This window comes from Ptychodera flava, chromosome 5 (assembly GCF_041260155.1).
Source record: "Ptychodera flava strain L36383 chromosome 5, AS_Pfla_20210202, whole genome shotgun sequence".
NCBI lineage: Eukaryota > Metazoa > Hemichordata > Enteropneusta > Ptychoderidae > Ptychodera > Ptychodera flava.
The window spans coordinates 19,920,511-19,948,395 of NC_091932.1; the positions used below are offsets into that span (position 1 = coordinate 19,920,511).

Consider the following 27,885-nt stretch of genomic DNA (forward strand, 5'->3'; position numbering starts at 1 on the left):
GTACAGTACAGATGTTGCTTTGCGCGTTCTAGAATTCTGCAGGTAAACAAATGACGTCATTATGTATGTCAATCCGCGACGGGAAGCGGTCATTGTATTCTGAAAAACTTACACAAATGGCGATGAATCTTTGATATCGCACAGCATTTTTATCTCGTAAACAATGTTGAATATTATGTAAACTACAAATTTATCATTCCATAAGGTATATGATAAAACCTTTACGGCCCTGATACGGCTTTTGCAGCCCTTGGTCGTACGGCGTACGGGCCCTCGCATGCTCGGGCCCTTCCGCCGCACGACCTCGGGCCGCAAAAGCCATATCAGGGCCGTAAAGATTATAAACAGTCAATGTCAACAACCACTAATGCGAGAATTAGGGATGGAAATTGGCCCTTAAGTGTTTGTAATGGCAGTACATTTACTTTTGACATAGCAGCTATCCACAGTGTTAATCACATTTTATGTACACGTACCTCTATGTTCATACATGTATATACTTATATTTTGTACTTTTCATGCAATTGAAGAGTCAGTAAATTTGTACCACTCACTGGCATTTGCTGATAGTTGACAAATCCATATTTCCATGCTGTCGGAAACAAAGTAAAGAAGTGTCTAGTTATATGCAGGAAACTTCTCCAATCAGAATGTTTAGAGGTCTCAGTAAGTGACACATAATTGATTGATCAATTGAGAAATAAATGTTTGCGGCTATTGTGCGTAAATCGATGGACATGGTATGTGCTTGTAATCGGTCTCCATGAATAGACTAATTGTCTGTAAGCCATTTCCAATTCAATCAAACATCGTTTGATCAAGATAAAGGAACAGAGATGACGTTGTCAAGTTTTCCTCTTGGAGTGCCGAGACTTGTCCCGGCAAGTTCTCTCTTTCCTGCCAGTCTGACAGCATTCCAAACACGGAGCATAGTTGGCACCTGGAAGTGTTCGCTATGTCACTCAGCAACACCCTAAATCGCAATGTAATCAGAATTCTGAATCCCATACAACCATATTGAGGAGAGAATGACCAGGTCTGGTATATCACCACAACCGTGTTCCATACAATCTGCTTCCAGTGGTCAGCCAGGAGCCAAATATGCCAAACTTTGACGATGTTATTTCGTTGATTTTCCCAAGCATAAAGATTCAAGTTGATTTGATATAACTTCATTTCTTCAATGACGAACTCATATAAACACTTGCAATATTGGCTAGGCCTTTAAATCTTCATGTCACAAATATTCTGTCACCCTAAAATATAAGAAACAAAGTTTTCAGATTCAAATATATTCTGGAAAGAAATACTGGCTGTGGATGAATAATATAGACCAAAATGAAGTGTATGGTCTCATTAATCTGACTGGAATTTTAAAGCAATCACTTTTTATGATACTTTTCTTCTTTTTTTGTTCTGTAAAACAAGTATATGAATAACATATTCTACTCACTAAAGTCGTTGAAATGTGAAGTGTCAACTTTGCCAGCAAAACAGTGTACACATGTATATAATGTGCAGTGTTATTGTCAACAAGTGAATTTTTGACCAGACGTCAATTCAGTAGTCAACATTGGACACTGCATCTACTACAAGCTGTGTTTGACAAGTTCAATAGTGGGTATTTCAACAAAATATTCGGAGTAGAACCAAAAAAAACCTGTTTAACTCCAAGAGCAAATATACTAAAAAATAAATCAAATGTTATTGCTGACAGAGTTTTAAACACTCACAAAGTCATGCTGTGTTTTGTTTGGCATTTTGCACTGATGGAAACCATCGGTCTCAAACTTGACATTGTACGTGTTAGTTTGTTTTAGTCTGTTCCAGGGCACTGATCACTTGCTCTCCCTGATAGGGGTGCCGGCAATTATTCAGTTGTGAATAACAGTATTTTGGACAAAAACAAAAATTGTCCAAAGCAACTCTTTCATGTCCAAACCTGCTGATCAAAAATTCAATAAATTCCACATAATGCAAATCATCTACACAATGGCTGGCTCAATCCAAAATTTTGCATCACTATGGTAATCTGTGACCCTTGACACGAAAAGTCAAGGGTCACTGTATAGCTACGTGTAGGTTAGTGTCTGGTGTGAGAAAGCAGATATTTAATCCTAGCCAGAGAAGTGCAGTTTGCAGGCTGCGCAATGAAGTGTGTTAAGATGTCTGCTCAATAGATTAAAGAAATTCCATTAAGGCTTGCAGAAGTAGAAGATGGATATTAAAATCCAGACATCAGTTAAAGACATCGAAATCCACAGTTTGACAGTGAATCCCCTTCAGTTCCTTGCAAGTAGAACATTTGTCCAATAAACCATACTTAACAATGGCAGGCTGTTGACGCTGTTATTGGCAATACATAACTTTGAAGTTGACAGGCCTCAGTGAATTAGCATGCCGGTGACACGCTTCACTGGTACTGCTTTCTTGTAGGAGATTCTGTCAGCTTAAAGTGCCATAAATAGCCATCGGTGAACGAGATTTGGGTGTGAAACACAGTCTCAATCCAAAATAACTGTCATTTGAATTAACTTGACAGCAAAACAACACTAGATATTTACCGAGTATGTTCAAATTTATTCATCCTCAATATAATAAAATTCTGGCAAGATTCAAATTATCCACAAGACTGAATTAGCATTTGGTGTATCCAATAGAAAGATAGAAGAATTAAAAGATAGACAGATAGAATTGATCTAATAGCTAATTAGCACCCAATTAACATCTATTGCTATTGAAGTTATAAATTACCCTCTTGACAATTGCGATATGTACATATTTTGACAATTAATGTATTACACCTATGTTTTGATCAGTGAAGAGACTCTTGATTAAATTTCATTTATTGAAATTGACATCCACTGGGAAAAATTTTAACCATCAGACTAATTTTACAGAGCAGTAATCAAACACCTCATAAAACACAGTTTTGTTTTTGCCTGAAACACTCTATCTTATATATCTATTGCATTTGCTATGGTAGGTGGTGTCTGTCATTTTTGTGTTTATTCACACATCTTGGCCATTACGTCCACAAGCACAGGCCGACGCAACCAGTCTTTGGTACACATCTCAGGCTTAACATTTCAGTATTTGAAGTAGACTGAACGATTCACTTGTGTATGGGTCTCGCCAAGACCAATACATGACTTGAGTCTTTCAGTCTCAGAGACAACCGTCTTTCCCTGATGGACTGGTAACCATGACAACACACATTCTCAGATACAAGTTTTAATTTAGGTGCACTTCAAAGCCAGTTTACATCTCAAGTCATGGAAACTAAAAGGATTTAAAATACATGTTTTCCTGAGTATTGCAAGACCTGGATCACAGCGTGTGCTGAATACATTACAATAGAATTTCTCTTACTCACAGGACTTGCCCAGGCAAACACTTGGCTCTGATTGACATGTTGATCTCTTAAATGACATTGTCAATGTCTTTATGTCAATTTATCAAAAGCAACGTGTACCCACAAAGGTCTACCAAGCATTCTGAAGGACAGAATAACTTTCTTTGCTTGTTGTCATGGCTGAGATACATGTACGCTGGTCAATTGTCAACATCGCTTCTCGTTGAGCAGCGGATACAATACAGTGAAGTATCCTAGTAGATGAATATGCTCAACAACTTTTGTGTAACATTTTAAATGCTGCCATCAATTCTCAATACAAAGTGTACAGGCTATTCCCTGAAGCTTTTGTGTAAACATGTGTACTGGTATATACAACAATCTAGCTCAAAAATTCAATCAGAAATTCGTCTTCTGTCCTGTCATTGAATCCAACCATTTATTATTTGGAAATGAGGGCAATTTGCTTTAATGAGTGAAGAATATTGACAAAAATGAGCTTTTAACATGTCACTCACGCTTTCATGTAATCGCATTTGACTTTGTGCTTTGAACTCAACCAAAGGGACTGAGATGAAATGATCAGAGCATGCAGTGGTCTCCATTATATGAACTTGATCAATGATCATCACTTCAACAATATATAGGTGATTTAACATCTCTGCATTGATGTACCAGGTAAATGGCTGCTGTCCATGACGAATGAGTTGTACTTTGAACTCAAAACAATAATGTGCATATCCCACATCATATGAAAGGCTTTAAACACGTTTATCATTTTGAGATATCCATTAAATAATATTAAAAAACAAAATGAACAAATTTCAAGAAACCATCACAGTCGTTTATAGCAGTACATGTAGAACTGTGTCTGTAGTCACTGATAAAGTTTTTATGTATAATATATTCTTCAATCTCAATTAGAAATACAGCACATTTACTCTGTATTAAAGCTAAGTAGAGACAAGTGTCAGGATTACATCTGATCTTGTCAAGTCAGAAGTCAAATTAGACCTTCTAATTATGCAGTTTCCATGGCGACCAATCCTCTTATACATTGAAACATTTCTCAGTGGTGTTTAATCTTCACCCTCAGTTGAAAAGGACCTTCCATTTCTCAAAAACACATTTGTTACAGGTTAATGCACGACTGAATCTGCAGTTATCAGTATTTTGCAGATGACCACAGGATTTTCTAATACTATAAGCATATTAAATTTGGATGTACCTCCACAGTTTTAATTTCATTGATAGTTAATCAGTAATGTACGGTGACTTATCAGACCATACGCATGTATATTTTGTTTCCATAGGAACCAAAAATTCAGCTTCCAGCGTCAGCATTTGGTTCCAAAGTTGAAGAAAAAACCGGAATGCTGAACAAGGCTGCACCAATATCAGGTACTTTTTTTAAAAATTATGCGTTATTGGTATTTTTCGATACAGTGAATTTTTCACAAATTTACGAACTTTTCAAGTTGTGAACGTTAGAAATTTGAATACCCTGATTCTGAAAATCAAATACCAAAATTGCTCTTTCTGCTGCTGTTGCAAAAGATTGTCAAGTGGCAGACGTTGATCTGTATCAGCCCATCGTTAGGTAGCTTTCCTTTCCTTTCCTTGTTCAAAATTAAGGAATTTCTTGAAAATGCTTCGTTGAAGAGCCACAATTATTTTTTGAAGCCATCCTTAAGCTGAAAAGAAACAAAATGCCTATGGAATATAGACCATGTTAATGTTACATTGTGCCAATACATACCCAGTAAAGGTAACTCTTTGGAGATATGAGGACACTGTAAGATTAACTCTTTCACCCCCAGTTCCCTGTATACAGGTCCAACTTTACCATAGAAAACAATGGACTTGGGACAAACCATGGTTGTGAAAGGGTTAAAGCTTATTATTGGTTCTTTCGTAAGGGTAGATTTTGACTTTAAAAATTCCCATGGTTCAACAAGCATTATTCTATATTTATTGAGTTAAAGTTCTCAGAAAATAATACTCTGATGGGCATGAACAGAATGTTTTTCAAAGAATTGGATTAAAGAGTATTGAGGCAAAACTTGAGGAATTAAGTTATTATTAAAGCCTTTGATGTTCAGCAGTTTTCATCAGTGAAACGTGAAGTGTCATCTTCATTTTTGAAATACAGTACGGTAGCACAGTGTTTGTGAGACTAATTCTTTTTCATCATCTATGTTTGCCGTCTTGTTTTGCTGAAACAGGTCCCAGGTTAGATTTGGACCCTGACGTAGTGGCTGCCATGGATGACGACTTCAACTTTGAGAACCCCGACAATGAACTCGACGATGACTTTGTCGTCAAAGCGAGTGAAGCAACTGACGGTGAACCACAGAGGTAAGGAAGGTAGAATTTGGTCGGACGGAAGTCATTGTCAGAGACAAATCATCTATTCATCATGTTTGCGTACACCAAGCATTTATTGAAGGATGCTGTGTTTTGTTAGACTAATGTCAAATTTTGACACCAAATTTGTCACCTTTAACATATCCTCTCAGTAGTGACTTGAGTATGACCGAGTGCACCTTTTGAAAAGATTTTTAGATTCCCAAACTTACAAAAATCTCCCATCCTACCATCAGTGTAAATTCTGTTTGAAACTTCTGGAGAAAATTGGGTGTTCAGTGTTTCGTGTTTTTGAAAATTGAAAATTTATTTTTTTCCAACAATGTTCAGTAGAGAAATTAGACAGCCATATCGAATTATAAATTCTGATAATCTTAGAAAATTAGCTTCTTTAAATCAAAGATTCACAAGGCATTCCCAATTTTATTCTTAATTATTGAGGAGGTTAGTTTAATATGTCCTCAAGTAAAGTGTGAGCAAAAGTTTAAAACTTTTGTTCACATTCACACTGAGTCTCACACATATACATCTTTTATGGAAATACTGTAAAATTCAGTGAAAACCAAAAAGAGATAGAGCAGTGTAGTTTCCAAGAAATGCACTTCATAGAAAGCAACAATTTTGAAATCTTTGACAATAACAGCAATCATGGATTTTATTTTCAGGCGTGCCACAATAGCTGACATTGAAGAAATGGCAGACCTTTCCGATGCTGACTATGGGTCTGACGAGGGCGCTTTTGATGACTTGGACTCCGGAGGAGCAAAGACGTTTTCAGATGAAGAAACCAAATCAAAATTTACAAATTATTCCATGACTTCGTCCGTCATCAAAAGAAATGAAGGACTCACACTCCTGGATGACAGATTTGAAAAGGTAATGCTAATATTTTTTGATGATTTTAGTCTGATCATAAGATGGAGATTTTGTCGAGATTTATTACTCAAGTGTGCAAGTTATATACCGTATATCCACACAGGGATCCACAGGAAGTTCGCTGGTATTGAGAAACACTGGGATGTGTAGACACTATTACACCATACTGTGATAGTAATACTCAGATGGTATATACTGTATCAAAGCCTGATTTTTCAGCTACCCAGAAACTGATGATTGTGACATGTACGTGTAGCGTGACGATGACATCTACACATACACTGATGACATGAACACTGAAATAGATTATGTCATTCGTGTGTAAATTTTTATTGAGACAATGATTAATTTTATACCTCTCTGATTTTGACTGATTGTGATATCAGTGTTCATCAGTTGTGATACCCATATATAAACTGACGATGTAGACACAGAGGGGAATTATGAAACCCACATTGAGAATGATGAAATAAAAAAGGATTGATAAGTGACAATTGCTCACACTGCAACTGTTTGATATTTCTAGGTTTATGAACAGTACGATGATGATGAAATTGGTGCACTGGACCATGAAGAACTTGCCGGAAATATCCACACAGACAGCGACCTGCTGCAGTCAGTACTCAGTGAATTTGAAAGACAACAGAAAGAAAAGTAAGTCACTGTGCATGTTAATCAAATCTCAAATCAATTCCTGGAACTTGTGAAATACACGTTGAAGCAGACACACTTTAAGAAGCCTCACTATACTGCTAATGTGCAGCGTGCGCAGAAGGTCATATCTGATTGGTCAATTGTCACTATTCACAACAACTTAGGGAGTTTATTTTTATAATTCAGTTATAAAAGTAAGATTCAGCCAACCAATTGGATAACAGCTTCCAAGATGCTGCACATTAGTCCTCACAATGTGTTTACTTTTTACCAGCTATTGACTGATTTTAGCTGGTTATTTTTCCATCAAAAACTTTTTTTGCTGACAGAAGGGGGGATACACCCTCTGTGCATGATCAACCTCTTCTTCTCCCCCTGCCTGCGATTGACAGGTTGCGACATGTTGTACACATTTTTGAACATCCTCAATACAAAATGTTTGCAGTTATGCAAAAAGGGCACACAGAGCTGACTGAAACTGCTTGAAATGTTAGCAATAACCATGTGTGTTCTAAAGATGCATAAAGCTGCCATCTGTATAAGGATGGCAGATGTTTTTATCCCCAGTGTTGTAACAAAGTGAATTATTGAACACTAGCCAAGTAAACACCTGCCTTTTGGATAGGTTCTTTCAACGTGAATCATGCTAACTGCCACAGGTGACAGTGGGATAAAAATAGTAGTATTGACCGACAGGCAGAGTGTAAGCAATGCCTTTGGAAACCAAATAGTCTTGAATGTTGTTATGATATGGCTATTTTGCATGTAAATGTCTATCTTGAACTTTGCTCCCAGGTGTGGAAGTCCCTATTACCCAGTGCATGCAGTCATATCCTGTTCTAGGTCGATTTTGAGCCAATGACACATTATTTGTGTACAGGATTTCTGTACCAGCAGGGTGCTGTGTACTAAACCCAAACATCCCATCAGATTCCTGTTGGGCCTACCCCACACACTCCTCGTCTTCCTGTTGGCCTACCCCGTCACACCCCTCATCTTCCTGTTGGGCCTACCCTACACACACCCCTCAGCTTCCTGTTGGGCTAGCCCCTCTTAAGCAAACATCAGGGTTATACCAAACATAACTATACAGAGGATTCATCACCAGTTTTGGGGCAAATATGTGTACAGAAAAATATTAAATGGTCCGTGCAAAATGTTCCCTCAACACATTGGAAAACTACCGATTGTTTAAAAAAGTGTTGAGTGAAACATTTCCATAGATTATATGTGGAAATATGTTTTTTATGGTGGCAGATATTCTAAGGACAGTGTTATGTATCTACATATTTTTTTCCAGATCGTGTAACAGTGTGAGATCTATGTTCACTCCGGTAGCATGACTGATACATAAACATTCAGCTGTACCATCTAATTTGTTACTATGACAGAGATTTTTTGTCTGACTTCAACACTTGCATTTGTCCATACAGCCAAAGTGAATCAAATTGAGTGGATGCTAAGTCATATTGCAATTCAATACTTGCCTAGGGAGTATTTTTCTTTCTATTCATTAAGTCGGGCACCCCAAGAAGCTGCAGTATGAGGACAAGTATTCTTTTGGTGCCCATCCACTGATCAAAAAAATTGCGCCCGGTATAAGAATTGTCAAGCTCTTTTCAACTGTTGAATATTTTATCTCCATAATGTCAGTATGTGTAGTGTAAGATTGTTGATTTGTACAATCTGATATCACTGTGTGATTTGTTTTGCTTCAACAGAGTGGTTGATTTCGCTGCGCCATCACAATCACCGCCACCGCCATCCCAACAGCCGACGGAGATACCAAAACCAAAGAAAGAGGAACAGCAAACGAAACTGAGGCAGTTTCGGAAGGAGAAGGGGAAGACAGGAAAGGACTGCCAGATTTCCGTAAGGACATCATCGACATCAATTACGATGACGATTACAGTACCTCTAGTTCGGAGGATGAGCTGGTTGCCATGGTGACCCGTGAACCGAAAGAGGAGTGGGACTGTGAGACGATTTTGTCGACGCATTCCAATTTGTACAATCATCCAACTACCATAAAAGAGCCACCGAAGGTAATTTAGACACATTCAACTCTATAGTGAAATAATGCGTGTTCCTGTGGTGAAATTTGTGCTTTTATCATTTTGTAGAGTTCCATATTTAATTGAAACAGTTTTTAAGCTTGATAGCCATAAACATTATGTAAAAAATATTTGTGTAGTACCATAACATATTCAGCTGTAGTTAAAAACCAAGTTGAAGAGCGTTAAGTTATCAAGCTTTTCACTTTCAAGTGACCTTTGAACTGAAGAATATTCAGTATGGAGAATTTGCATCAAACAAGTACATTTACTTGTATGTCCCCTTCATATGAAATGGTATTTATTAAGACTCATTCAAAACAAGAATACATTATTTACAAACTTGGATTTGAGAGGCTTGAATTTTATGTCTAATGGACACTGAGGGCGCTGTTGCAATATTCCAAAACATAAAAAACTTTAGCGATAACTGCGATGCCTCCAAAGCCTATCTTAGATTTTAACTGAAATTCAGATTTCCTGTCGACTTCCCAAATATGAAGAATGTTTACTGTTTACAAAGTAATCAAGGAGCTGAACATAAATCATTTGCTGAAAAACAGGAATTTAAGTACAATTTACACGGTATTTCATTCATTTTCAGCCAAAACCAAAACCAAAACCAAGGATTAAACCAAAGCCGATAGAGTTGTCACAGAAAACTGGCATTCCGAAAGGTGTGCTTCCAGCGAAAGGTGCAATAAACAATGTATCAGACGATGACAGCGACACAGAGGAGTCGTCAACGCGGCCCGTACCGCCACCGAGAAGGAAAAATGAAACTCCAGAAGAAAAGAGAGAAAGAAAACAGATTGTGAAAACGGAAAGGAGGGTACGTTGATATGTTGATGTGAATATGCCAAGTTCTTGCAAGTTTTAATCCTTTCAGGCCTAAACCCCTGTATATAGGGGTAGCTGGGTAGCTCTGGTAAGTTACCGGAAAGTCAGGCCTGAAAGGGTTATAATCAGGGAGAAAGCTGGAATATTAAGTTTTGAAACAAATTTTATTAAGAGGACTAGAATTGGGTTACTATCAGATGCAGATTACTGACAGTTAGTTTTATAAGTACAGAATAAAACAGTTGCAACTTCAAAATCTCTGCCTATTTGATCGCAGGTGATTTTGCATGAATAAAGTGCAATATAAACGAACTGTAAACATCTGTTAGAATGAGAGTTTTCTACCAATCCAAATGCATCATCCATGGGACATGAAAATATTCCCCATCAAATATGATTCATGTAAAATGCTCAAAATTACCAGTACATTTTGCATAAATGAAAACTATTCTGGCTCGCTTGATGGCTTTTACATAGATTGTTACCCAGTACTCACTTGCTGTACCTGGTGGCAGATTTTTGGTAGCAGTGATTATATAGTCAAGCGCTGGTGGAGAACAGGGCTGTTTGCAAATGACATCATTGTTCTCCCATTGATATGCAAAAATAAACTTTTGCCCCAATTTAAGATTTCAATTTTAGAGACTGCATGCATGAATGAGGAAAACACCACTTAGTGGGCAAATGCTAGTGTAATAATGAATATTAAAGGACATATTAACAGCTCAGACTACAAGCTTCAACAACAGTCATGCATTCAACACTGAAACAATTTGTCAGCATTACTAGCAGAAGTGTCTGATGTCACACATGTGTAGCTATATTAAACCTACACCCGTGAACAGTGCTGTTCAATGGAACTATACTGCCCCTTCCAACATCAGTAACTATACCATCCTGCCAGGTGCACAGTAAAAGTTTGCATATTCATATCATCACTGTTGCAGCCAGGACGAGCCCTCGGGCGCACTTATGAGTCAACTGTGCACTCTGTTGGGTGTAGTCAGCAAGTAACGTGTGATATTGACCATGACCTTTGTTTTGCATGATTATTTTGCGGCTTATATTTTCGTACTTTGGGAGCACAGATGAGAGTAATTATAAAAATCTGCTGTTTATATTATAACTTGCTTGTAGTCCGACTGAGCTATGATTGCCAGATACAGTATAATAGATACCACAAATACTTGCCTGAAATTCAAGCATAGTGATGCGGTCCTGGTAGCTTGAATTTTGTTTTGTTAAACTAATTTTTTAAAATATAATACAAAATTTGATTGACAACCAACTCATGTTGTCCCCAAAATGTGCAAAATGTCCCCAAAAATAAACGCTAAGGGGACAGAGTGTTTCCTAGTTTAAAATTCCTGGCTGCAACTCTGCATATCATATGATCTCGTGGAAAAACTAGCCTTAACCCTTTCCGCACCATGGTTTGGCCTATTCCCATTGCTTTCTGTGGTAGAGTTGGATAAATACACCGAGAATAGGGTTGGTAGTGTTACAGGAGTCTAAAGGCTTCAGGAATGCTAAAGATAAGGTGAAGAATCTCACCCATTGCAATCAAAAATTGGTATAGTATGCGTTTTGAGTTGAAAGTTGAAAGGTCATCACTATGTTCTATTTTTGTTGTCAGGAGAGACGGGTTGAGAAGAAAGCCAATAAGGAAGCTTTCAAAGCGGAAGAACAGAGACAACAACAAGTCATGATGAACTTGCAGCAGAATTTACAAGGAGTCAAACTCACCTAAAATGGCGGAAAAACACTTATGAGGCAGAGATGCCATTGGACTGCATACCCAGGTGTACCCTGCTGGCTTAGCCAATGAGGATTCTGGGTGTTTCCTGACTTGTCTTGCAACAAGCAGGTGCATAGTACCCTTGTTATGCATATGGACCAGAAGTTTTTCAACTCTTTAAACACCAAACAACTTCTTCCAAAATAAAACACAAAAGTATGACTAAACAGAGTATACTTAGATATCAGGCAATGTTTTGCTTAGACTCAAGTTCAAAGGTGAAAGTTCTCCCACACTGTTCTACCTAAAATATTCACCCATCAAATCTGACAAAACCAAAACGAAAACATTTACAGAATGTTGTCCAATGCTTTCAAAATTTACTAATGTCAACCCTCCAAAGGAAAACAGGGGATTATTATCATTATACTAAATTGTACCTATGCAAAATGTTTGGTACACAAGAACTAAATTGTTTAATTTGATAAGAAAATTGTTTAATTTGATACAGAAATCATAGACTACTGAACTGAACGGTCAATACATGTCTTGCAAGACAACTTTTTAAACTTACAAGTTTGGGTGTTACTTCTTGAGGCAGAGTTTGTCTCCATGGACATGTATTTTTGGGGGGAGGTGGGGACATCTTCATTTGAGTCACACCTGTTATAAGATTGCTTCCTGTAAAAGTAACATATTTTTGTATTTTGGGCTTTCTAGTTTCAGCAGAGTATACTGTAATACTGTGCTTGGTTCTTGCTTGTGACGGCTGCCATGCCCAGTGTATCGAAAGACAGTATAATTCAAAACAATGACAGACATCCTTTTTGACATTTCACGTTTCAAATATTTCAGATTAACATACACACACCTAGTTTTAACAATCCTTTGAATTGAGATTCCTGACATGCAAAAGAAATGTTTTCAAGATGTACTGCAATTCTCTGTGTATAAGCAACAACCCTGTAAATAAACCATTTTTATGATTTTCCTAGTTTGATCATCAGCATTGCCAACACAAACTCAGTTCACAAAATTACCTCCGAGTTGGTCTGTTTGCATGTGAGAAATTATGATTAAAAATTGTACTCTGTAAAGACGAATTCAGCCTTGATTAGTTTTCTAAAGTAGGACTCAGCCTTTGTTGTTTTTTCAGATGCATTAATTCCCATTCTGAATTTTTGCAAGAGATAAAGAGAGACAATATATGAATCTATATGCAACTAATTTCCTGATAAGGTATTTGGTACTTTGTCAAACCTGTTCAAAGTTTCAGATGTTTGAGGAATGAAAAAGACTTGATCTTTACAACATTTGTTGGATATTTTAAAATTTTGATATGGAGGATGAATTAAGCAAATGGTAAAAGGATTTTCAAAATCATGTATTTTCACAAAAATTGACGAGAAAAGAAGTGATTCAGTGAAGCGAATTGTGATAGAAATGATTTTGCTCGAGCAGCAGCTCACAGATATTATGCCCTGAGAGAATTACACAATCCATCTTTTTGAATATGCTGCAACTGAAAATATAAACGGTATATTTTATGAAGGTTTAACAATTCAGTATTGTTTCTCAAGTACAGCAATGACATTATGGCTGAGAATTCTGGAAGGGTCCAATACCTCATTTTGTAGATATTAAATGAATATCGAATGAGCAACGTTGTCGTGTTTTGACAAAATCTCCATTTTGATTTGTAAGCTGTGTCGTTCAGCTCTTGAAATAATTCTGGACTGATAATTGTCAAAGCATCAATCTGTTTTATGATGTTGGCACATAATGACTATTTAGGATATCTTTTGTTTTTCTATCATATCCTAGAGTCAGTGGAAAAACCAAACTTGAAGTTCAATGACATCTGTGAATTAGAAATTCCCACCTGACAATAGCAACTTGTGGAGTTAATTTCAAGGGATGGGGACGGTGGGGTCATCTGAACTTAACCCGTGTGACTTTCTTGTTTACAAACAATGTATTTCATGCACGTTATCTAGATACATGACGTCAACATAGCTGTAACATTTAACTTTTATGATGTATATTATGACAAACATGTGTTAACTTCCATCACTTGCTAATGTACCTTGGATACAGTATTTACATTGGTTGTATGGGTCCCATGTGACCTTCGATTGCAGTTCCCATTATCCCTCCCCTTCCTTTAGCTACGAAAATATAAAAACATTCAACTTTTGTCCTTTTGCAGCAAGAACGAGCATATGCAAAGAAAATACACATTAGAGAGGCATAGAAATTTCATGTACTGTTATTCAAACAAATTTTTAGATTGAAGATTTTCCGTTTTCCGCTCAGTAACAATTTTCTGGTCATTACTTACCCATGATATTTACATCGCAAACCCACTTATTGGTGCAAATCTTTTGCTTCATGGATCTTACACTTCAACCTTTGAAAATCTAAAAAAATTTCTTCATGAATACTTACAAAATAAATTTACCTTTTAATTTGTTTCTCATTTCTTGGTCTTTCACAGAATTTCTCTTTGTCGCAGTATTTCAACATTGAACTCACTGGCTTTGTGCTGCATGCCCTCATACGTGTATATCTCTTATTCAGCGAATGTTTTGAAGCTCATTTTTATATTCAACTGACCAATCTAATTTTGTATGAGAGTTAACACGACAAATAAAAAGTCTCATTGCTAAACACAACTTCTTCGGTTTCCGTACTGACTTATTGACAAGACTGCACTCACCAACATTGTAAGTAAATTAAATGAAACTTTTGTGAACTCAAATCTTCGCCTGGCTAACAGACCATTGAAAAATTAAAGTGAAAACAGTGTCTTAGCTCTTTCATTATCACGTATAACATAAACTACCATCTTCAAGATGGTAGTTTATCAATCTGAGTGAAATATGATGTAGAGATGGGTCAGTCTTTTACGTTATCGTATTACGGTCCTCCCATCACTACGGAGGACAGTAGAATATAGGCTGTCATACGATAGTGCAAAAGACCGACATAACTCTACATCGGATTTTAATCAGCTTTGTAGTTAAAACAAAATACAGGTGTACAAGGATTGAAGGTGACTAGTATATTTAGATTCACATCAGGGTTCAAACTACATAGAGTCAAATGCAGTATATGACTTTAGTAAACATTTCAAGACCATGTAAAATTTATCTAAATTGTCGATTTTCTTGGATGTATTTTGATTTTTGTCACATCCTTGAACCGAACAAGTTCATTCTTCCGCCTGTCACCAAAGGACAGCTAGCTAGCGTAGCACTGCCAACTAGGTACAATTTCCTTATTCATAAAAAAGTGTTAACTGCCTGGGAAAAATTTATCATTAAAGTACACAATTAGTAAACAATCTACCACAACTGGTATGTTTTGCAGTGATTTGATTCAAAGGGCTGGAAAGGATTTTGGCAGACCAAGATCATCAAACAGAAATGTGGAGATTTTATGAATTTGAAATTTTCACTGATTAAATATCATTCCTAATTATTACAGGAGTGTGTTTATACCTCTGATACATGTATGTATCCCACCTATAATAATGCAACATATGTGACATGTGAGTGCAATACCGGACAGATGCTCCTTGAACTGTCTTCCTGTAATTGCAGAGAGCGCCCTCACTGGCCAGATCTACTATAATGTGTTATTGCACAACATTCAGAGGTACACAATGTGTGAATCTTGAAAACTCATCAGATGCAAGATCCTATCGTCACTGAGCAGCTGTGAAGTGGTTGCAGCTAGAATTGTACTGTTTTTGAGCATATTTGATGACCAGAAATCATGTTACTCCTGTAAAAATTGCACGGATTTGGTCAAACCCTGAGTATCTTGCCTCCCAGCTTACAGAAAACCCAGTCACTGTTGAATGTTGGTACATATCTGTTGGTCTTTTGGCATGGTCAGACCTCAATGCAGGGAAATGTGGTGACATGCTTTTTTCTGGCTTAGCATTGTTCTTTGTCCATAACTGTCACCAAGGTAAACAAAATTGAGTCATAAACTGCACAGCAACTGACCAAGAGCCAAAATGCTAATGTATATATAGTAATTGTAACAACTTAGCTCAGTTATTGAACCACTGTTTTTAGGATGGGGATTTGGCCTAGCAGTTTTGATCTTAATAATCTTTATTAGGTGACTGGGTGCTGTACATTGTGAGTTCAAATCTGATCAAAAATTTACTGTATGTACATAAGCCTTTATGTAATACATGACAAATGAGACCGGGACACCAAGTATAACTCAGCTGTATTAAATGAAGTATAAAATTACACTCAAAAACCCTTCCATTTAAGCCCTGCACCCCATTTCCCAGTGTAGAGGTCCAACTTTACCATAGAAAACAATGGGATTGGGCTAAACCATGGTGGTGAAAGGGTTAAAAGAACCAGCAGCTGTAACTTTTGATAATTTTTTCACTCTGTTTGTTTTAATGTCGACTACTGTTCCTTGTTCTAGTCCCCAAAGCATGTTGAGATACACAATATTCAGCTTGTCAACTCAGCCTGCACAAGTGTAGACTGCACTTTTTTTGTTTACAAGTGAATTTTGGTCTGGACTAGAATTCAAATGTAAAGAATATCAGTTGATTTTAGCTCACAGACACTCTCTTGACAATCGAAATGGTTGGTGTTTCAAAATGCTTTACAGAGTAGAACAAGAAATCAGCACTGCAAAAAAAGTATCAAACGTTACCACTATTGGCCATTTAAAACACAAGTACAACCATATTCATTTCCTCTCGTTGCCTTTATTTATATTTACTTGTTCAGACTTTCTACAAGACTATACCATGAAGTGAACAAAACAAAAACAAAGACTGATTAAAATAAACTGGGACAATAATGGGACGAGTACACAGATGTGGGTCTCTCAAACTGACAGACTATTCCAAGCAATGTACAGCAAATTGTGGGTCTTGCTCCTCGACTATTCCGACCTCATCACTGAAAATAGCAGGGGAAAATTCTAGTATGTGAAATGCCTGCTCTGTAATGTACATTAACTGCTAGTACATAGCCAACATGACAAATCAACAATGGCCGTATTATTATCAACAACAAAAATGTGACACTGAAAAAAGGTTACATACTCCAAGAAAAATTTGAATTTTCTGAAAATTAAAATCATTTCTTTTTTGAAGATGGTGCACTTGGTAGAATCATTTGGTTCTAGCATTTGATAGTTGTTGATATGGGCCCCCATGACATGTTTCAGATCTCCTGAGCTTTCATACAAATAAACTGCACCAAACTGAGTGCACTGCATGTATGGATTTTGAGACGATATATTCTTGATGAGCTGAAATCATACATGCATCAATGGTCATCCTAACCTTTTTACTGATTTGCGATGTCATAGATGTTTGAAAAGTTGGCTTCAGATATGGGTCACTGGGAAATTGTGTGACAGTGTACACTCCTCACATGTACAAAGCATAATGATATCACTGTGTAACTCGCAACATCTAAGGACAACTGAATTATGCTAGAGAAACTGCAATAGACCATGGCTTGGCTTGCTTTTTTCTTCCGTGTATCTGTACAGCCTGCTCTGCACTCGAAACAAAACAAACTCTTGTCTCAAAATGTTCATTTTTGAAAATTGGACACTTTGCATAACAAATGTACACAATTATTCTATAAACTACAATTGAAAATCACACTTCATTTATCAACAAAATAAAGTACAATTCACAAGCTACAGAGAAGCTACGGAAATATTGACCTTTGCCCCCGAAATCAAAATGGCTCACAGAATATTGTAACAGTGGATTCTCAAAACCGACATTTGCTTTCTCATAATTTATTCACACATCAAATTTTTTTTTAAAGACGTCTGCTAGTCATACAGCTGATGGTGTAATCATAGCCAATCAAGCAGACGTTACGTGTATATTTCAGCCCATGCACCACAAATTATGTCCCATATCCATTGTTTGTATAACCATACTTCAAGCTTATTTTTTAGTCTGTTTTACTTTTTGGAGGGGAGTACAATTAATATGATTACATTATTTCCTGAGATGACGGGCAATACATGTATTTCAAAGATATTACATAACATAGAGGCTAAAACATAAATCTGAAAATTAAAATTAGTGTAGCATTCACAGTGACCTTTGAACTTAAAATAATGGCAATATTAATACTCTTGATAAACCTAGAGATTTTTTTTAAATCAACAAATACCTAGATACAATTACGAAAAAAATACACAAAACTTAAAATCAATGTTTGCTGCATCTTAACACATAAAATAACTTTTAAACTTTTTAAATTATCTTTCAACTTTAAAGCAAATAACATAGAAATCATATTTGCAATCCTATTTCACCGAAACACAGCAGCTACACTTGCTTGTGCACAAATAACAAGATGGCTGATATCAGGTAGTGTTTATCAACATGTGAAGAAAATTTCCAGCCTGCCAAAATGGTGGCCTTCTTTCCTCCCCAGAAGTCACAAGCTGCTGTGCTTGTATATACCATGGACCATTAAACTGTGTGCATTGCAAACAAAACTCATTGTCTCTGGTTATTAAAACTGTCTTCTTTTATTAAAGTTCTGAACTGCAAGGTTCAAATGACGACATTATAATTTTGTCTTTTCCCCTGAATGTGATCAACTGCTGAAACAGCTTGTTGGCAGTTTAAACTTATGAGTTTTGTTTTTACTGTTATTAAATAAACATTTCAAACTTAAACAGGGATTGAATATCATGGAGTATCAAAATTGGAATGACCCTCCCACCCCCTTTACCCGCAATGAGTTTTGTCATGTGCATTCAAATAATCAACAGCCTCTTTTAGTTTAAAATTATGACATCTACAAGTTCATTAAAAGTGGTTGACAGTGTCTGAAATGTATCATCCTTTGATTCACGGTCATAAATTTACCTCCAGAGAAAGTCATCACCGTTTGACACCCCCTAGTTAAGATATCTTACATTCCACTGCAAACTTCTACAGACTACTACGGTGAGGACTCTCCAAAATTGGACAGCGCCCTCATCGGTCAAGTCGACAATATCTTTCCTCTTCCACAGGGCTTGCCCATGAAGGAAGCCCCTCTAGAGGTTTAGCATCTACTAATGAACAACGACTAGGTTCACTTCCAAAACTTATTACATTTGAAAGCCAGAAAGAGCAGAATACTGAGCTTCAAAATTTATAAGTTCACACACAGTTACTGTTGACATGTCTAAAACTACTCTTTCCTGAAATAAAAATTCCAATTCTGAAAATTCTCTTACAAAAGCCTACAGCGTTTGTTTGGTCAGCAGTGAAGACAGGAGCACTACTTTATGTACAAGATGTTACTTGCTTTTCAAAAATGAATTCTTAAACGGATTTCTAATTTCACAAAATAATCATATGCACTGGTGAAAACTTCTTACAGTCTGACAGCAAACATCAACATACACACTGCGTACTGCAGTACATAATAACAATTGAAAATTAAATGTAGAATGCACAAAGACAGAGATTTTGACTCTCAATTCATTTTACATTGCTCTTTTGGTCTTCCACTGGTGGGGGGCTAATTTTGAAGCTCACGCAGCAAATACGTTTTCGCCAACACATTTTTGTGAAAATCAAGTTTCATTTTTTCCCTTGGAGTTAATACAGGGACAGCAGCCATTTAAAATTTCAAGTGTTGGTAAATAATAGGTAATGTTTCTCTAGTGACAAATTTTGCTTGGTGACCCCAATTTTTCTCTTGTTCTCAAAAGGGCTGGTTTACAAAAAGCTTGAGCAAATGTTAAATGTGCATACTACCTTAAATCTCTTTGTTCAATCCTTAGAAATAGCATTGGAACTCAACTGCTCTAGTAGTGAAAACAAAAAAGTCCCTTTGCAGTAAAATGGTTTCCATTGCATCAGACAATGTCATCTTTCTTTTGCGGTTGGAAAGAATCAATACAAATGAAAATCTAACATTTTATTGACACAGACTCCTGAATTTTCTCCTTTTCTAAATAACATGGCATTGGCACAAAAGCCGGACATCACTGTTCAAACTCACACCGTGGACAGCCACTTGTTTCCTGTTCAAATGAACAATTTACTCCGGCCGTGGCAATTCAGTTGCATTGGCTGCCACTCGCCAGTGACACAACCTAGTACAGTACAGCCTAGTCACGGTCAAGGGATTTTAGACTCGGCTAAACCCATAAACCAAGCCGGTACAAGTGACTGTCAATGAACTAACTCAACCTCCGTACACCAGTAAAAATCATAATTTTTGCAGCAAAAGTGCGTACCCCTACTGAATAAACGTGTCATGACTGGCTGTGTAACTTTTGATAAAATATTTACAGATACAAGTATATGTGAAGTAAAACAAGACTGTAATGTCATGTGCACCTACATGTTGGTGATGACCTTTGACTTCAAAAGATACATGGGTATGTATTGCATTACTAACATTGTTCAGTAAACCATGTAAAATGAAATCTATACCTCTGAGTCTGAAAGTCAAAGGCTATTTATTTGAACTTGAGTGTTGGCGAAGAATTCCTACAGCGTGAGAAGGGTGACCAGTCAGTATACTGCAATAAATATGAAATTCTAACACCAACATTCAGAATCCAGCTGAAAGTTGCACAACTGTAGAGGGCGGTGTGCACCTAAGGATTTTCATACACTTTGTTTGATCCACATCAGAATGCACCCTGCCTTGGTAGAATATATCATGTTCTTATGGAGGGACGAGCTATACACCACTGCACAGGGATAAAAGACCAAACGTCTATTCCTGGCACTGAGGACAATAGAAGAGGGATGGATAATCCGTTTTCTACTGTCTTGTCAGAATATCTGAATTCATCGCAGCTCTTATGAAAAATAGCTGCTACTTTGATATTCAAAATAAACAACCATGTACATATATCATTTTCAATCTCAAGGTCTACCAATTAAGCTACTACTTTGATATTTAAAATGAGCAACCATGTAACTTTTTTTCCATTTTCAGTCTCTGTGTCGACTAGACATACAAAGCTGCGCAGAAACAGGTAAATTTCCATGGTTGAATTTTTTTTTTTCAAAATGAACTTTAATGTGAACATAAAAATTACAATATCAGGAGAAATGACAGACTCACAATAGTATAATTCTGGTGACAAGTCTACGTGAATGATATATATAACTCAATCCCTATATTTCCTGAATACCTGGTACAGCCCTTCTATATCTCACAGGTTACCACGGACCATTCCATTTGTAAATAGGAGAGTATGGTTAGTATGTAAGACTGCAGCACATTGAAAAAAAATCAACGAAGGATATTTGAATAAAAATTTGCATATACTACACAAGTTATAAACCCATTGTCGTCTTCAAGTTAACAGTTACCAAAATAGAATTGTTTCATACTGTCTACTTTTTTAAAGATTATTGTTCACAAAGGAATGATAAATACGATTACTTTTTACTGATTTGTGCACTCTTGCTCCGTTAAGAAAAGAAATTTTCTGTGAAATGAATGACAAAACAATAAATATACATCAGAGAGTCTGAAATAAAATACGTGACTGTTGTTCACAAACCGTGTGGTCGAATAAAACGAACTAAAATTTTTGTAAATTACCGGTAGTTGCATGCTTGGTCAGTTTGCGAAACATTTCAATTTTATTTTTCCTTGATCAACTTTACACGTCTTCGAAATTTCAAAATCCATCTGAAATATATTAAAATATTCAGGATTGTTTTTCTTTGTTTCAAAAAAATTACACACATTTCGCATTGTCTTTGCATCTTTCTATATTCAATGATATAAATTCACAAAAATCCACCAATACACTGGTTTACCAAGTTCCTAGAGAGACATTGCACACTTTTGGACATTTGACAGAAGTTTACAATAATAATAGGTCAACACACGCAAGATTTTTAGACAAATGCAATAAAATAAGAACATCACATATCTAGATATGCAGGTGAATTTTTTTTACACATTTTAACAATTTTTCCCAAAAGAATTTACCCTCTGAATCAAGTAAACTCTGGGCACAGATTATTTTAAAATCTTATTCACAACTGACCAAGTATCAACACCTATTCAATATAGTTACTGAAGATGATATTATAAAGTGCAATAAAAGAAAAACTTAAAAAAGTTCTGTGATATACTGATGACCATAAACATCCAATGTATCGTCACGAGGACTATGCAGACCCTTCCTTCCCTGTCAATGATTCAACTTGGAATGTGCCTACTGCTCTACATGGCAGACTGTCTCACAAAGTACATAATTATGGGGGGGGGGGGGTATTGTAGCTATGCAATTCGACGGTGTGAGATCTGCGAAGGAGCATTTTCCATGTAATGAGGTTTGTGGGGAAATCTGAAATGGAATACATAACTTCATATGTGGCAGAACTCCTGTGTTTTGTAGAGGAATTTTATCAATTGTTTTCAAAGGTAAGGTTGTGCCAACAGTGAGAGGGGGGGGGACAACTGCTAACACAACACAAAATGGACATTTGCACATTTTACAAGAATTTGTTATACCCGTGAATGTTGAAGCAACACATACGGATTGTCGGAGAGGGCAGGCAACCGAACTTAACAGCAGTTAGCACCCAAGGCCAGGGTCAAATGTAGCTAACATTGTGTACGCGGCATATCGACACGCACAAGAACATAAACAGCTGTCAATCAGAGGAATCTGGAAATCATGACTACCACATTACACTGAGAAATCCTACACGTATCTGGATATACACACAGATAATATCATGACACTGATTGGATGGCCCAGAGAGTCCTTACACAGCAAAGAACCCGTGGCCCACAGAAGACAGAAAAATTACAGCTTTCAAAATTTTGTCCAAATATTTGACATGACTTTGCAAAACAAAATACAACCCTGTGATATGGATACATAAAAATCATTCGTTAAATATGTAGATATTTGCTCATGATAATGATAAAATTCAGGTAAATTGTGGTTACAGAAGGTGAAATACATCAGTTAAGTGGGACAGCATTTGACTAGTTTTGAACTTTTCCTGGGGAATGTCTTCTCATAGTGTTGTGCATGTTTCTTTAAACACTGGATGTCTACGATCAACTTGTTTTCTTCTCTGTCAACAAAATAGCCATAGTTTTCTTCAATATCTTCGATGGTGGATTTATCATTTCCACAGCTGTGTGCTGTGAGTGTGGCCCGTCGTCATGTTGCCCCATCCGCCGGCGCCGGCGGTCGCCGGGATACCTTGTTGAATTCCTGAAGAGGCCTGCTGCCAACCCATCTGTGTGTTAGCGGGATGTGTTCCCACACGGAGAGCTTGCATCTGTTGTTGGACCTGCAGAGGGATGCAAATTTGATCATTTTCATTGAGGTTTTGTCAGAAACTAAAACATTTTCATTACAAGAAAACTTAATGTGCTTATTCAGAACATTACACACGCATTACCTTACTACAAACTATTCTTTGGAGTTAATGTGTTCAACACTCCAAGCAAGGAAGGAAGCTTGTGACAGTCAAATAATCATTTTATATGAAATGACTATGAAGTAATTTTTTTTATTGGGTCATTAAAAATTAAGGTTATTGTCCTCTCATTACCATGCAAATTAATATTCATTAATATTTGTCTAAAAATTTAGATAACACTTTTGCAGATTATGCATGCAAGAATGGTGAAAATAAATTTATAGGCAACATCTGACAAACAAATAGCTCAGACTATAAGCTACAAAAACAGCCACGCGTGCAACATTGACAAAATTTGTCAGACTTTCTGTCAGCAGCATCTGATGTTGCCTGCCCTCTATAGGTGATTTTCATAAACTCTGCATGACTTGCCATCCTGGTCATATCCTTGCTATGAAGTCATGACTTTGATTACCGGTAGTATCTCTGAAACAGTTTCCTACACTGACTGAATGTTTTACAATGTCACTCCTGAAATATTTTTCAGCAAAAGTTTTAGCAAAACTTTTGTTTTCTCATGGCGCAATATCAAATTTTGAATACTGCGTACTTACCACGAATAAACATCAGGACGTAAGGTCATGTAGGGATCATGAAGATAGCCTACTGAAATTACTGATTACTGTTTTTGGTTATCCATATCAAGTTTCATCGACCTTCAAGTCATGACAGTGACAAAATATGCAATGCCCAGACTCCAAAAAAGGCTTGAGGAAACTCACTTCACCGTACAACTGTAAACACTGTCAAAATGGGAATGAATCCATCGTCAGCGAAAAATCCAAAAATCTTACCTGTTGAACTTGCTGCATTTGATTTTGATACTGCTGTAAGAATGAAAAACAAACCAGTGTTATTATAAAAAGAAAATTTATCAAAATAAGTAATACGTAGAACACAAAGTATCACAAAGGTGTGTGTATACATAACAGGTTGTATGTTTCAGTGTGCCCTGGATCTAATACTCTTTTCAGTTTAGGCATTTCTGCAAATTCCTTTAAATCAGTTTTACACAAGAACATATAACGTGTCAAATTTCTTGCATTTGAGAAAACATTCCTGAGTCCATGGTGTCTATTTTGATAGCTTTGTCAGCTATGTGGTATGTATACATAAATGTACGCTGCCAATTAAAAGTACAAGTACTGTATGTATGTATGTATGTATGTATGTATGTATGTATGTGTGTGTGTGTGCATGTATGTATGTATGTATATACATGTATGTATGTATGTATGTATGTATGTATGTATGTATGTATGTATGTGTGTGTGTGTGTGTGTATGTATGTATGTATGTGTGTGTGTGTGTGTGTGTGTATGTATGTATGTATGTATATACATGTATGTATGTATGTATGTATGTATGTATGTATGTATGTATGTGTGTGTGTGTGCATGTATGTATGTATGTATGTATGTGTGTGTGTGTGTGTGTGCATGTATGTATGTATGTATGTATATACATGTATGTACTGTATGTATGTATGTATGTATGTATGTATGTATGTATGTGTGTGTGTGTGCATGTATGTATGTATGTATATACATGTATGTATGTATGTATGTATGTATGTATGTATGTATGTATGTATGTATGTATGTATGTATGTATGTATGTATGTATGTATGTATGTATGTATGTGTGTGTGTGTGCATGTATGTATGTATGTATGTATGTATGTATGTATGTATGTATGTGTGTGTAGATATGTATGTAGATATGTATGTAGATATGTATGCAGATATATACGTACATGTATGTATGGATAGACAGATGGATGGATGGATGGATAGATGTGTGTTTGCATATATGTATGTATGTAAATATGTAGATGTGTATGAATGTATGATACCTGTAATGTGTATTTATATAGAAAGGTATGTCTACTGAACTGCAACCATCAATCTTACAAAACAACACAAATGTCTATAAGTGTGAATACATTATGTGGAGTAATTACACATTTAAAATGTATTATTTATGTGTGCTAAGACAATCACTCAATGTTGACATATATAAATTCTATGTAACTCTCACTGTATCTAGTACATGCATCTACTGAACAAAACTGATGGAAAAAGACAATATCAACAAATAAATTCTGAGACCCCAAACCCTTGGTAAAGACAAACAGACTTCATGCTTTGTCAATATTCTTGGTAAAGTCAACTTGCATCATATGCTGAAATGATCATTTGAACTTTTCAACACTACGCTCTGGAAAACAACGGGCCTCTAGCATAGAAGTATAACGTGCGAAATCACAAAGCTACGTTGTAGATTCGCAGACCAGATGTTCTGATGAAGCAAAACAACGCTTATAAAAATGGAGGGCGTACACCCTTTTTTTCCCAGTTTTGGTGCAGACTGTAATACTTGGCTGATTTTATTTGCTTCAGAAACTGTCAATTTGAGAATATAACATCTCCCATGGCAGTAAAATAAAGGTCAAGGTCAGTCCATGCCATTGATATCCAATGTTGCTTGTGAAAATAACCGCGACCAATACCCATAACAATACACAGCGATTTTTCACCACATTTCAACAACATTTCCCACCTGATCGGAATTCTGGATGGCACATGATTGGGCAGGTTTTTATTTTTAGATGGGGACAACTGCATGATGTGTAACATTCACATCAATATTATTGTGCAATTACACTTTGAGACGATGCGAAAGGAAAGAAAACATTTCTAAATACACAAAACACTGATAAGCACATCAACACAGAACTCTTCACGAGGGATTTTGAAAGGACAATAGCTGAGATTTTTTATTATATTTCCATCATTTTTTTTGTTTTATAAAATATTTACATTTTCATAGTGCTCTTGTAGTGCACTAAAATTCAAAGACTAAGCCTTAGCCACATCACACAGTGTTTTCAATACAAAATGTTACTGTTGAAATATGAATTTCAATCTGAACTAAAAAACATGGCTACCAACAATAACATTTCACATCGCACACTGACAGACTCCGTTGACGAGCTAAACACTAGGCACTTTGACAGGATTTGGGCGAGCAGAACTACAGACTACACAAAGTTTTAACAAAACCCAAGAAATGCATCAAAAGTTACAGCTAAATGGAGCTTTAAGTAACCCTTCCACCACCATGGTTTGGCCCAAACCCATTGTTATCAAGGGTGATTGTGGACCTGTTTATAGGAAATTGGGGGGTGAGCAGGTTACAACAACGATGAGCCATTTTGACTAGCAGGGTTTTGATACATCTACATGGTACATGTATTCCTACTGAGTGGTTGGACAGGGAATGGGGTGAGAGGATCCAGGCAAAGTGTAAGAAGAAATAAATATGTCAGATGGTGATAGACATGAACATTCATATCCAAGCAAATCTATGCACACATGTATGATGCTAAATATCTACACACATGTATTATCACTGTTAGACTGGCAAAGCCTGTTCAATGTAATGAGTTAGTTGGCGTTATATACCTGTTGATGCTGTTGTTGTTGATGTTGTTGTTGTTGTTGTTGTTGATACTGCTGTTGCTGCATTTGATACTGTGAAAGATTCCAAGTGGTGAAATTCAGGAGTGTTAGTCAGAGTATTGAAAAGGAAGTTCTCTGAGATGGAAAATGTGGTCAGTGCGTGATTATGTGGAAGCATAGCGCGGTGTAGGTTCATCTGGGTCAACTGTGATGTGGATTAGTTTTAGCACGGAATGAGGCAGGGCTGGTTATAAAGTAGACGTCCTCACAGCAACCTTGTTACCAACACATGTGGTTTTTTTCTCTGCCCTCTACAGGTCAAGTAGAGTGAAGGTCCAGCTCATAGAGCCAGCACTGCCGCCCTAGTTTGGCCATGCGATGCCACTGGCCCTACCCTAGCCTGGCCAGCCAGACTCCTGTGGGTACACAGCAATGTGAGGCAAAGATACAGAGCTGTGTGGCAAATGAGGAGGCTGTGGGTCTTATTATGAATGCATAAGGCATGTTATTCTGTCTGTTCATATTTGCTAAGTGTTGGTCTAAGTAAAATACTCAAGCCACTCAGTCAACATATATTTATCCTCTGACTGTGTACGGTCACACATACTGAGGGCAGCTGTAACTTTTGATGATTTCTTAACTATTTTTATTTTGTATGTCACTGGCAAGTTCTTGTTCTACTCCTCAAAGCATGTTGATAGACCAACTGTTCAGCTTGTTAACACAGTGTCTGTACCTGTAAAATGCACTGGTATTGTTTACATTTGAATTCTAGTCCGGATCAGAACTCACACTTGTCAACAATAACAATGCAGTCTACACATGTACAGGCTGAGTTGACAAGCTGAATACTGTCTATCTCAACATGGTTTGTGGTGTAGAACAAGAAGCTGTGTTGACATACAAAACAAAACTCATCAAAAGTTACAGCTAATGGCCCTTTAACACAAACATGTAGAAGAAAAGTGTTTCTTGATAGTAATTACAGTATTTGTGTGAACAACAACCGGAATACACTTTTACTACATTGCAAAGAAACGATTGCAGCCCAAAAACTCAGTTAACAATGAGAGGATAAGCAATGGACGGGA

The 27,885-nt window shown here is 36.7% G+C and overlaps 2 protein-coding genes across 30 annotated transcripts in view; one reads left to right on the plus strand and one right to left on the minus strand.

Moving 5' to 3' along the window:
• Positions 1-14,545, plus strand: part of LOC139133209 (protein LTV1 homolog) — a 53,092-nt gene extending 38,547 nt beyond the window's left edge. Inside the window, 8 exon segments of the mRNA XM_070699679.1 lie at positions 4,669-4,756; positions 5,581-5,713; positions 6,388-6,598; positions 7,125-7,252; positions 8,974-9,022; positions 9,025-9,297; positions 9,911-10,138; positions 11,783-14,545. Coding sequence (XP_070555780.1) covers positions 4,669-4,756; positions 5,581-5,713; positions 6,388-6,598; positions 7,125-7,252; positions 8,974-9,022; positions 9,025-9,297; positions 9,911-10,138; positions 11,783-11,896 — 1,224 coding nt within the window. The 3' untranslated portion in view covers positions 11,897-14,545.
• Positions 14,546-19,040: 4,495 nt separating this feature from the next.
• LOC139133207 (stromal membrane-associated protein 1-like) overlaps positions 19,041-27,885 on the minus strand; it is a 32,774-nt gene continuing 23,929 nt past the window's right edge. For 7 of the 29 annotated variants that reach the window (XM_070699660.1, XM_070699657.1, XM_070699677.1 and 4 more), the window contains 2 exons: positions 24,125-24,157; positions 20,908-23,198 (listed from right to left, as the gene is read on the minus strand). In XM_070699660.1, coding sequence (XP_070555761.1) covers positions 23,028-23,198; positions 24,125-24,157 — 204 coding nt within the window. In that variant the 3' untranslated portion in view covers positions 20,908-23,027. Of the gene's footprint in view, positions 23,199-24,124; positions 24,158-26,797; positions 26,871-27,885 lie in introns of all 29 variants that reach the window. The other 22 variants (XM_070699649.1, XM_070699658.1, XM_070699656.1 and 19 more) reach the window with 8 other exon arrangements.